The 13284-nt window shown below is 39.8% G+C and overlaps 1 protein-coding gene across 3 annotated transcripts in view; it reads right to left on the bottom strand.

Moving 5' to 3' along the window:
• The window catches only part of Prpf6 (pre-mRNA processing factor 6), an 88836-nt gene that overhangs the window by 18281 nt on the left and 57271 nt on the right, over window positions 1-13284 (bottom strand). For all 3 annotated transcript variants that reach the window (XR_006071765.2, XM_006994585.4, XM_076571425.1), the window contains one exon: window positions 652-774. Coding sequence is in view for 2 of the 3 variants with exons in the window: in XM_006994585.4 (XP_006994647.1) it covers window positions 652-774 (123 nt within the window). In the remaining variant the exon portion in view is untranslated. The remainder of the gene's footprint in view (window positions 1-651; window positions 775-13284) is intronic.

Genomic DNA, 13284 nt, shown 5'->3' with positions numbered 1-13284 from the left:
TGGCTGTCCTGAACAGTCTGGCCTTGAATTCAAGATCCACATGCCTCTGCCTTCTGAGTGCTGAGATTAAAGGTGTGCATCCCGTTTAATATCTTAAACATGTTTTTTTACCTTTGAAAAACTATTCTGAGGAAATAATCTCAAAGAGGGAGCAACTCTATGCAAAATGTTCCTGAAATGAAGTATGTAGTGGGAACTAGGAAGTGGGAGAAAACCTGATGCCATGAAGGTTCTCTGCCACCTAGCTAAGAAAGTTGTAACACAGCTACACACAGCTGCCAGCAGGCACACCTCTGTGATAGCTACTTTCTCCATCTAGTAAGCACTCAAACTTAAACTCAGGTTTGTAGAAGTCTGCTACTCTTATGACTGCAACTCCATCTAAAATAAGTATATTAGAGCTAGATGTAATGCATGCTTCTGTAATCCCAGAAACGAGGAGGCTAAGGCAGGAAGATCTCCAGTTTAAGGTCAACCTGGGCTACAGAGTGAGGCCCTGTCTCAAAAACAGACAAAAAATGAAAATAAAATCAAGCACATCAGAAAGATTTTCAAGGAGACAGAAGAGAAGGGGAAGCTACGGAAAGCAGCCGACTCAGGTAGGCACTACTCCTGGCAAGGCACAGACTGGGAGCAGGCAGGTAAGCTTACACTGTCAGCATCTTCCATCCAGGTATGCTTGCGGTCCTCCTCCTCAATCCCGATACCAATTACTGCACGCATGACTGCCTGGCAAGTAGCCACACTCCCTGCCCTGTCACACTCTTCAGCATCCTGAAAGAGAAAACACAAACATTTCGTTTGGATTTTTAGTTAGAGCTGTAAAGTGACTGCTCTTCCTGAACGGTGATTAATAAGGAACCTACTATCTCGGGCATATAGCCTGGCAACCCTAAACAGGATATCTGCCATGTTGTTCTGTTCATTGATGCTTCTGTCCTAAGTACCCTGCATTTATATCCTCAATTAAAACTGTGACTGAATGAAACCACATTTATTCATGCAATATATTTTAAGCAAGATCCTGCTGCATATAGAGGTTATATTAAGCTGTTACACTAAAGAACATCTAAAAATTCTAGTTTTGCAACATTCCTAGGTATCTGAAAATATTTTATTTCAAAATAAAAAGGCAAGTGTGGTAGTACACACTTGTAATACCAGCTACTTTTAAGGCAGAAGCAGAAAGACCATGGTTCAAAGGTAGCCTGAAACACTGAGTAAGACTTTGTCTCAAAATTAATGAAAAGGGGATTGGAGATAATGTAATAGTCCAGTGATACAGCACTTGCCTAGAGTACTCAAGGCTCTGGGTTCAATCCCTGAAACTGTGGGAAGAATTAAGGGGGGGGGGGGGGTGAGCTGGTGAGACAGTAAAGAGCAAAGGCATTTATTGTGAAAGCTTGATAACCTGAATTTAATCCCTAGGAGGAGAGAGCCAACTCCAAAAAGTTGTCTTCTGATTTCTACACTCACACTGTAGCATGTGCACCTACACACACTAAAAATAAGGCTGTAGCAAGCCATAGTGGCACATGCCTTACACTAAAGAAACTCTGAAAGGAGTGGAAATAAAAAAACGGGTTCAGAAGTATTTGTACTCTTAGGACTAGAACTCACAATTTAAATTAGCAAAAAGAGGAATACTCTGACCTAGACAAGAAGTACTGGTGGGAACCTTAGCTGCAAAGGAGATTGGATGAAAACTTGGGGGCAGGTCACAGCAGATGACCAATCAGAGGAGCAGTCCACTGGGCAGGCCAACATGTAGCAAGGTACTTCCAATTTTAGGAAAGCAGATTTGGGACACATAGAGAAAAGCCATATCCATATCCAAATCCTCGCCCCTGCCCCAGATGACAGATACACACTCCCAAGGCTATACAAAAGTTAACTAAAATCCTGTAAAAATGTTAGATTTAAGCAGGCTGAAGGAAACAGTTGTTTCACATTCACCCTACCTAAAACAGATGTTAAATTCATGGGCAACTCAGAATCATCCCCCAGAACTGGAAAGATTTAGCTACAACAATATCAGAAGTTGGTCCTCATTTGTCATGAAAAACATAGTAAAAAGTGAAAGCTAGAGTCATAGAACAAGATAGAGGTATTGATAGGTCCCCAGACCAGCTTCTCAGTGAAGGCCAATATTGAATTTACAAAGACAGTTTGGATTTGATGATCACACCTTGGCCGTACGTCAAATAACAGCTTTGAATGCTTAGGGACAAGGTTAAAGAATCAGGAAATACAACTGAGTTATTTACTAAAATTATACAAGGCCAAAAAAAAGGAGCCTTCAGACTTTTTGCAAAGATTAACTTCAGCTGTAAATAAAATATCAGATCCAAAAGTTAGACAAAGATTAAATCTTTGGCTTTTAAAAATGCTAATTCAGAATTCAAAAGGGTAAATAAGCTTTTTTTTCTTTTTCTTTCTTTCTTTTTTTTTTTTTTTTTTTTTTTTTTTTGGTTTTTCAAGACAGGGTTTCTCTGTGTAGCTTTAGCACCTTTCCTGGAACTCACTCTGTAGCCCAGGCTGGCCTCGAACTCACAGAGATCCGCCTGGCTCTGCTTCCCAAGTGCTGTGATTAAAGGCGTGCGCCACCACTGCCTGGCTGGTGAATAAGCCTTTAAAGGCAGGATCAGCACCAATAGATGAATGGATTAGAAATACAGCTGATATTGGATGTCACTCCTATGACCTTACTTTGATAGGGGAAGTGATTTCTAAAAATTTTAAGAAAAATCAAAAGATAACCAGACTGCAACCCACAGCTCTAGGAAGACTAGCAACCAAGGAGGACCCTAGAAGGGACATATGGATCACCCAGCGAAGGAGAAATAGATGAGATCTACATGAGCAAACTGGGAGTGAGGGGGAGTAATGGAGGGCAAGAACATAGGGGAATGGGAGTTCCGAGCTGGAACAGGGACAGAGTGGGAGAGCAAGGAAAGAGATACCATGATAAATGAAGACATGGGAATTGAGAGAAACAGAGTGTTAGGGAAGTTCCCAGGAATCCACAAGGATGACCCCATCTTAGACTACTGGCAATAGTCGAGAGGGTGTTTGAACTGGTCTACTCTGATGATCAGAAGGGTGAATACCCTAACTGTCATCATAGGGCCTTCACCCAGTGACTGATGGAAGCAGATGCAGAGATCCATGGCTGGGTGCCAGGCTGAGCTCCAGGAATCCAATCGATGAGAGAGAGGAGGGATTCTATAAGCAAAGGACATGGGGATCATGATGGGAAAACATACAGAAATGGCCAGCCAAATTAGTGGGAATGCATGAACTGTGGACCAACAGCTGTGAAGCCCCCATGGGAATGGACTAGGCCCTCTGGATAGGGGGGACAGTTGTTTAGCTTGAACTGTTTAGGGGGCCCCCAGGCAGTGGGATCAGGATCCATCCCTGGTGCTTGAGGCAGCTTTTTGGAGCCCAATGCCTATGATGGGACACCTTTCACAGTCTTGGTGCAGGGAGGAGGGGCTTGGACCTGCCTCAACTGAATGTACCAGGCTCTGCTGACTCCCCATGAGAGACCTTGCCTTGGAGGAGGTGGGTTGGGCAGAAAGGCTGGGGCGGGGGGGGGGGGGGAGAAATCTGTGGTTGGTATGTAAAATTTAATCAAATAAATTTTAAAAAGAAAAATCAAAAGGTCAAATGTTTTAACTGTGATAAATAAGGTCATCTAAAAAGAAACTGTAGGTAACATGTTCCTAAAAACAATTTTTTTTTTTCTAGAGATAATCCAAACTGAAGGCCCTAGCCTTCTGGAGTATACAAAAAGATCAACAAGAAACAGGTAAGGGAACCCTTTGCTACAGGGAAATGCCGTAGGGGGCCTCTCACAGGTCCCAATATCAAATTTGGTTCAATTATTTCCTATCAGCATTGAAAAAACTCATCCATAGAGCAATTAAAGGACTTAATGACTGTTGTTAAAAACCACACTGCTCTGGATGACAAAACAGTTCAACAGATAAAGAAAATTTTCAGGAGAGTCCATAAACAGCCCCACCTTGTGTCAGTATTTTGTAAAACAGCCATTAGAAAAAAATTCATAGGGCTGGAGAGATGGCTCAGTGGTTAGGAGCACTGGCTGCTCTTCCAAAGGTCCTGAGTTCAATTCCCAGCAACCACATGGTGGCTCACAACCATCTGTAGTGAGATATGGTGCCCTTAAAACCTTAAATAAAAAAAAAAAAAAAAAAAAAAAAAAAAAAAAAAGAAAAAAATTCATAAACAGTTTCCTCAATCTATAATTTACCATTATATGGATTATATCTTAGTAGCTGATTCAGACAGATACCTTAGAAAATATTTGAAGAAGTAAAAAAAAAAAAAAAATTGCCTTGTTGGGGATTACAAATTGCTCCTGAAAAAATACAAAGAGGAAATTCTATTAATTACCTAGGATATAAGATATTCAAACACTTGATGAGCAACCTGACTGGGGACGTCATCACAGCTGCCATGACGGTTGCTATCAAAGACCAGCTGGAAGGGGCCCAGCAGGCATTTGCTCAGGCTGCACCCACTGTAGGAGAGGACACGGACACTGAGGAAGGTGATGATTTTGAACTACTTGACCAGGCAGAGCTAGATCAAATTGAAAGCAAACTGGGACTCACACAAGACCAAGACGAAGAAGCACAGCACAGTAGGAAGTCTGCAGGCTTCCTTTCAAATCTACTCGGAGGCCATTAATCTGGGAATCAGCCTGCAGCAAAGCACAGATGAACCACCCACAAATTTCAGACAAGCAGGGAAAAAACAAACACACACACACACACAAAACAAAACAAAAAAAACAGAGAAAAATTGAATTGTAAGCTTTAATTACTTTAGATTTTTTTGTTTTCTTTCCCTTCTGTAGTGAGTTGGATATGTATCAGCTGATAATGATAGACTGACATTTCTGATAGCTATTTTTATGTAATAAGCATGGAAATGAACTTTATAGTTACATATATACATACTGTGGAGTCATAAGTGAATAAGGGTTGTTTTTAAAGAGAAGAGAAAAAAAACCCAAAACCCATCAAACTTAAGATATTTCTCTAAGTATTCTTTTTCTTTATAATTTTCAAGCATGCAGAGATGTATCATAACTTGCTGAAAAGTAACAACTGTGAACAAATGTTGTATCAGCTCCCATATTGCTCATACTTGGAAGTAGTTTTTCAAACCTTGTTAGATTTTAATGATAAGGGGAAAATTATTGAAATGTTTGTAGTTGAAGGGCTTGGGAAATGCTATCAAAATTAGTTTTCTAAGAAAAACTTTAAAAATAGTATTACCTATAGCCTGAAATATTTCCATGGTTTTTCTACAGCTGTAGACTTAGGCTTTACTTGTAAAGTGGCATGCGCTGCCACTGATGGCCACATCTAACCTCGAAAAGCAACGGTACGGACCCACAGGAAGCAAGCAGTTATCTATCCCACAACAATGCTCTGGTTTTGTTCCCTTTTTTTTGGTCCCATTTGCAATGAGGAGGTTGTAAGTGCAGATCGCTTTTGCACACTCAGATGTAACTAAAACCTGATGTTTTTATATTGTCTTGCAGTCTTCTAAGATTGTAGAACTAGCTACTGGTGTGTCCTCTGAGTGGTGTGGTCATTGGTAATAAAAACGACTGTTTTTCTTTTTAGTTTACAGGCGCAGAGGAGAGGAACTTGCTTGAACTTTAAAGTTCATTGCTTTGCCACTGCAGTCTCAGTCTGTAAATCTGTTTCTTGCTGGGGAGCTAGAATCCGTTTTTTCCTTTAAACTTTCTTTGGGTCACCTTTACATAACCAAATTTGCCTTACAGTGGAAACCAAGATAGTTGTGTTTTTGTGAAACAATCTTTTAGTAGTACTGAGGGACCATGTCAGCAACTATCTTAAATCTTCAGTTATAGCTGGCATTTCTGCACGGACACACAAGACCCTTAGCAAGCAAGGGTAATCCAAGGCTATAGAAGAAACCTGTGTTGTCCTCTTTTGGTTTCATCCTTTATTTCTAAAGACTAATTAATTACAAGCAACTTGAAATTTTAATATACCATCTCTTATTTATTGTTTCTTTCTGAGGTATTAAAATATCTAGACTGAATTTTGGCAAATGTAAAAGGGAGAGAAGTTATTGAAGACTTTGAATACTTGCTTTTTTTGATTGATGTTCTAGGCTTGTGTCCTTAGTGCCTCACGGCTGTGTTTGGTGTCCTTTATTGATACAAAGTGAGCCTGTGCCTTCATTCTCTTGCCCATTTTGGTACCAATGTAAATTTGTGTTAGAAAATTTTGGAACTGTGTGAGTCTTGGAAGTCTAGATCTGAATTCTATTCAATACATTTGCTGGATGTGAAGAAAAATACAGACACATATTTATAAAATAGTTGTTACCAGTAAAAAAAAAAAAAAAAAAAAAAAAGATATTCAAACATAGAAAGTACAAATCAGGAGAGATCAATTACGACCTCAATGATTTTCAAAAACTGCTGGCAGATATTAACTGGCTATAGCCCACAATCGGATTAGCAACTCAAGAACTAAGTAATTTATTTCAAGCCTTACAAGGTGATAAGGACTTACAAACTCAAAAAAAAAAAAAAAATTATCAGCTGAGGCTGATAGAGAATTGGCTTTGGTAGAAAACAAATTACAGGATGCACATGTGGATTAGTTGGATCCAGAGCTTAATTGTGTTCTGGTTATTTTATGTTCTACTCATTCTTCTACAGGCATTCTTTTTTTGGGGGGTGAGGCAGGAGGGTTTCGTGACAGAATTTCTCTGTGTAGTTTTGGTGCCTGTCCTGGATCTCGCTCTGTAGACCAGGCTGGCCTCAAACTCACAGAGATTCACCTGCCTCTGCCTCCCGAGTGCAGCCACTGCCACCGCCGCCGCCGCCGCCACCACCACCACCGCCGCCGCCGCCACCGCGGCCGCCGCCACCGCCTGGCCCTCCTACAGGAATTCTTTTTTTTTTTTTTAAGACTTATTTGTTTATTATATATACAGTGTTCTGCCTGCAGGCCAGAAGAGGACACTAGATCTCATTATAGGTGGTTGTGAGCCACCATGTGGTTGCTGGGAATTGAACTCATGACCTCTGGAAGAGCAGATGGTGCTCTTAACCTCTGAGCCATCTCTCCAGCTCTCCTACAGGAATTCTTACGCAGAGAGAAATTAAGCAAAGGAGATTAGATTCAGGGATCTTGTTCTGAAAATAAAAAGGGGGAGGATACAAGAATGACAGGATAAAAGGATAGATTATTGAATCTACTTTTAAACTAAAAAAACAAAAAAAACCCGACTAGTCTCAAATATTGTACATTGGTATGGATTTATATTAATGTAAATTTAAGATTATTTGTAGCCATGTTAGGTATGTTTTTGAGGTCAAACAGAGATATATTTTAGATAGGTAGATGGTTTTCAAACACTTCAGAGACCTACGGATTATGGCATTTAAGATGTTTTAGTAACATAAGGCTTTTCATGGCAGTGAGACATGTCTGCTTCTGGCAGTACCAATCTACTTCAGAGAAGATGATAGGTATCAAAGAACCTCCATATGGAGTCTGCTTTCATTGTGGCAAAATTAGCCACTGGGCAAGAATCTGCCCTTACATCAACTACTGACAGTATGCTGTTCAAATTGGACAAGCAGGACACAAAAGGCAGCAACTGCCGAACTCTGCCAAGACAAGGTAGGACAATCCTTCAAAATTCCTGCTTCACAGAAATGTTTGTCAGATTTCTAGGCCTGTAGGCCAAAGAAGGAAACCCTAACATTGCAGAGGAACCTTGGGTGACTGTCCATGCAGCCAGCTCTTTCTGTTGTTCCTACAGTTTTGGAAGTTGTTTGTTCTGTACTTCCTGTTCACTGAGGTAATAAATATATCCTTCTCGGGTCTCTGATGGGGTTAAAGACTAGATAGATAGTTATAGTTACAGTTTTCCTAGTTACCAAATTCAGAAAAAAACTCACAAAAGAGATGTAAAGTGTGTAAGGTTGAGAGATATAAAAGCTTAAGTTGTTTATCTTTTTAAAAATGTATTAAGGTCTAAAAAGCTGGGTTGGTAATACAAGTTATGATAGAAAGTGAATTAGGTACAAAACTTTGAACTCACCAAGATAGGATAAATAATAGGAGAATTTTCTCCGAATTTGCCAAATACAAATGGACTGGACATTATGAATGTAATTCTTACTTGGTAATTGTTCTTACTGTATATAGTTTTACTTTTTAATTTTTTTAAAATTAATTAATTAGTTAAATTACACTCATGATCTTCATTAATTATACTCATGGTAAATTACATTGTGGTATTCATTGATTACATTCACAGTATTCATTCAATGATTATATTTATGGTATTCATTAATTACATTAATTGTATTGATTTATTACATTCATGATATTATGTCCTGATACTACTGTCCATTTATGGGACTTTTCCATCACTCAAAACAGAGTTTCTGTACTTAGGAAATCATTGTTCTATATTCCTTTCTTCTCCATCTTGCGATAACATCTAATCTTTCTCTATAAATTTGTATATTCTATATATTTCATGTAATACAATTCTATAGTATTTGTCTTTTTTTTAATAAAAACATTTTATGTACAACTACAGGAGAAATAATACAGATAGCTTGAACATAAAAACAGCTTATAATTCAAAAGTCCAGGGTTATTTTAAACAGTAAAATATTTTCTCTGTAGAAAATAGTAAAAATAGGGGCTGGAGAGATGGCTCAGAGGTTAAGAGCACTGACTGCTCTTCCAGAGGTCCTGAGTTCAATTCCCAGCAACCACATGGAGGCTCACAACCACCTGTAATGAGATCTGGTGCCCTCTTCTGGCCTGCAGTCACATATGCTGTATACACAAATAAATAAATCTTTAAAAAAAAAAAAAAGAAAGAAAGAAAGAAAATAGTAAAAATAATAACATTTCCCAATAAGCCCTTTTAAGCCAAATGATAGCTGAATTATACATAAAAATATTGACTAGATTCTGGGATACAGAAGAAACCAATCTTAATCTGTTCAGAGCTATGTTTTACTTAAGTTGTGTAAGTGAAATTCCTATTCATCTTCCCCTTCACTGTTTGATTTACGGAAGACATTTTTCTATAGGCTAATTCATAATCTAAAAAGATTTTAGCCTCCTCTCCTGAAAGTATGGCCAGCATTTTCTTTCATCAGCTTGATACAGTACAAATTCTTATCCTAATAGTGAAATGTTTCACTAAAATTTGCCCAGTGATTGAGTAAAACCAAAACTTACTTAACCATAGTCATCCTAGGGTCACCCCTGCTAGGTAGCCTCCCTGGATCTGTGAGAGTTTTACTTTTTTAAAGTTAAAACCTTTCCTTTTTATCTAAGCAATACTTGATAATCGTTCTTATTGTATATAGTTTTATGTGTTAGAGTTAAAACCTTTCCTTTTTATTTAGACAAAAGGGGGCAAACGTTGTGGGATATGTTTGCACTGACACTCTGAGACTATCATGGAGTGGAGTTAGAGACTAGCTGACCAGAATTAGCCACAGAGGTTTTGGAGGACCCAGGATACATATAGAGAGGCACAGGAAGTAGTAGAGAGGGGCTTAGAAAGATTTGCAGGTCCTTTTGGATTAAGGATTGAGAAAGGAGGTCAATGGTCACTTTTACACCACTACTCTGATCAGTCAGGTTCTTATCCCAATATTTGACCCCCAAGTTTTTACTCATAGTAGAAAAATTTAGATAAACTCATCAAGCTCCAGATCAGTGACTGTGGTGGTCTGAGTGAGGATGGCCCCCATAGGCTCATATTTGAATGCTTGGTTTCCAGTTGGTATAACTATGTGAGAAGGTTTAGGAGGTGTGGTTTTGTTGGAGGAGGTGTGTCACTGGGGGCAGGCTTTGAGATTTCAAAAGCCCATATCATTCCCAGTTAGCTTGCTTTCTGCCTCATGTTTTTGGATCAGATGTAAGCTTTTAGCTACTGTTCCAGTGTCATGGCTGCCTGCCTGCTGCCATGCTCTCCACCATGATGGTCATAGATGCACTCTCTGAAACTGTAAGCCCCCACTACTTTCTTCTATAAGTTGCCTTGGTCACAGTGCTTTGTCACAGCAGTAAAAAAGTAAGACAGTGAGAGATTCTGTCTGGTAAAAATTCAGTGTGAAGAGCAATAGAGGAAAACATTCTAATGTTATTCTCTGGTTTCCACAAGTGCCCACCACACAGGTGTATACATCCACACACATGTACACATCAGATGCTATTGCTGTAGAACAATCTTTTTGTACACTGTGAAGATGTGTTGCTCTCATTAGTTTAATAAAGAGCTAAATGACCAACTGCTATACAGGAAGAGGTTAGGTGGTGTTGTAGAATATTAAAGATGTATTACAGTTGTTTATGCTGTGGAATATTTGTTTGATGATGCAATGACGTGCTGCATTCCTTTATGTTGCATTTGTAAAGCTGTGTTACTTTGCCTGTCTAATAAAGATTAGATTGGTCTAATAAAGAGCTGAACAACCAATAGCAAGGCAGGAGAAAGGATAGGTGGGGCTGGCAGGCAGAGAGACTAAATAGGAGAAGAAATCTGGAGAGAAAGGATCAAGGAGCAAGAAAAGAAAGGGCCAGTCACCCAGCTATACAGCAAGACAAAGAGTAAGCAGTAAAGAAAGATATATAGGATAAAGATAAAAGCTCAGAGGCAAAAGGTAAACCGAATAATTTAAGAAAAGCTGGCTAGAAATAAGTCAAACTAAGGCCAGGCATTCATATTCCAGTGAATTTATTTGGGAGCTGGGTGGTGGCCCCCAAAGAACAAAGAGTCAAAAGAGTAAAAACAACCAACAACAAGGTATGACTTGCAAACAGGGAGAGAACTCGCTGGGATGAAGCAGGATGGAGTCACCAGCCGAACACAGAGGAAGCAATACATGTACAAGATGAGGTAACAATCCATGAGCCATGTGGCAGCAAGTAAATTAATAGAAATGGGTTAATTTAAGTTAGAAGAGCTAATTAGAAACAAGCCTAAGCTATCGGCCAAGCATTTATAATTAATAAGTCTCAGTGTAGTTACTGGGAGCTGGATGGGGGGGGGGACAGAAAAGTCCGCCTACATACTACACCAAATGAAAAAAGATTACAGTAGGAAATAGGGTTGTAGTTTGTGGGATGGCTAACCACCAACCCCACAGTTCCCCCAGAGTTTTCTTGAGTGAGAGCCGCAAGAAATATTATATAGAAGGATGTAAACAGATAGAAAATACAGGATAGCCTTGAGAGGGCCTGGAACCTATTCTAATGAGCCCTGACTGTCTCTGCCCTAGGGTATTTATAGAAATGCCAAGGGGTGGAGCAAAAGACACACACCCCCCCCCCCAGCACAGCCAAGTGTAGACCATCTCAGATACCTGCACTTGGGCCCATGGTCCAATCATCCCCTCTATGCAGACTAGGGTAAAGCCACTAGGAACCTGAAAATGGGCTCCCATAGTAGTTCAATGTAGAATGTTTGCCTAGTATACAAAGGAACCTGATTTGTTCCCAAACACTAGAAAAATAATGAGTGAATCTAGGCCTCACACTTCCTAAAGATGCATATAGAGACCAATGGAATAGAACTGAGTTCACGAATACATCTTCAACATTTATCATCAATTGATTCTCTATAAGGGTGCCAAGACCACTCAATGGGGCAAGAATAATCACTAGCTATCAGGGTTTGGATCAGTGGTTATGAGCATGTATTGCTCTTCCAGAGTCATGTTCAATTCCCAGCAACATTAGGCAGCTCACAGCCACCTATAACTCCAGGTACAGGAGACCCAATGTTTGGCCTCTGTGGGCACCTACACTCATATCACATACCCACTGTGGGGTTGAAAATGAAAATGGCCCCCACAGGTTCATATACTTGAATACTTGGTCTCCAGTTGGTGGCTGATTGGGAAAAATTAGGATGTATGGCCTTTTTGGAAAAGGTGAGTCACTGGAAGCAAAGTAACACAAAGTTGAGGTTTTAAAAGCCTCCTGTCGCCAGGCGGTGGTGGCGCACGCCTTTAATCCCAGCACTTGGGAGGCAGAGGCAGGCGGATCTCTGTGAGTTCGAGGCCAGCCTGGGCTACCAAGTGAGTTCCAGGAAAGGCGCAAAGCTACACAAGAGAAACCCTGTCTCGAAAAACCAAAAAAAAAAAAAAAAAAAAAAAAAGCCTCCTGTCATCCTCAGTATACTCTCAACGTTTCCTGCCTATAGCTGTCCCCTCCTCCATCATTCCTCCTGCCATGCTCCCCACCATGATAGTGATAGACTCCTATTCCCCTAAAACTTAAGCCCCAGTTAAACACTTCCTTCTCTAAGTTGTCTTGGTCAAAAACAAAATGAACTTTAGAAATACTTCCCCTAGGGCTGGAGAGATGGCTCAGCGGTTAAAAGCACTGCCTACTCTTCCTGAGTTCAATTTCCAGCAACCACATGGTGGCTCACAGCCATCAGTAATGAGATCTGGTGCCCTCTTCTGGCCTGTATACATAATAAATAAATCTTAAAAAAAAAAAAAAATGTATTAAAAAAAAAAAACAAAAAAAAAAACACTTCCCCTGACCTCTAAGTAATCATTTTTTTATCTACAAATTTCCTTTTCTATTTTACCTCTAATTTTTTGGGGGAAAAAATTCTTTGAGCTTTTCAAGGTAGGGTTTCTTTGTGTAACCCTGGCTGTCCTGAAACTAACTCTGAAGACCAGGCTGGCCTTGAACAGAGAGATACATCTGCCTATGTCTCCCAAGTGCTGTGATTAAAGGCACTCACCACCACTGAAAATGTATACCAATGGCTGGAAAATATATACCAATGGAATCATATAATATATGGTCTTATAGCTGGGCATGGCGGTACATAGTTTTAATGCTAGACTCAGGAAGCAGAGGCAAACTGACCTCTAAATTCAAGAACTGGCTGGTCTACATAGCAAATTTCAGGCTAGACAGGGTTATAGAGTGAGATCCTATCTAAATAAACAAATAAACAACTGCTTTTTGTTTAGACTGTTTCAAGGTTCATCCGTCACAATGCCAATAGTCCTAGCACTCAGGAGGCTGAGGCAGAAGAATCTTGAGTTCCAGGACAGCCTGGGCTATATAGCAAGTTCTATACAGGCCTAGGCTATATAGACCCTATCTTTAAAAACAAGAATCTAAGTCCTATGATCTCTACAGTTTCTGACTTTTATATTTAGTTCTATGGTTCCTTTTGAGTCCTTGATTA

Source organism: Peromyscus maniculatus, chromosome 4 (genome assembly GCF_049852395.1).
Source record: "Peromyscus maniculatus bairdii isolate BWxNUB_F1_BW_parent chromosome 4, HU_Pman_BW_mat_3.1, whole genome shotgun sequence".
Lineage (NCBI taxonomy): Eukaryota > Metazoa > Chordata > Mammalia > Rodentia > Cricetidae > Peromyscus > Peromyscus maniculatus.
Note: the sequence above shows the minus strand (reverse complement) of the source record. Positions and strands in the feature narration are given on the sequence as shown.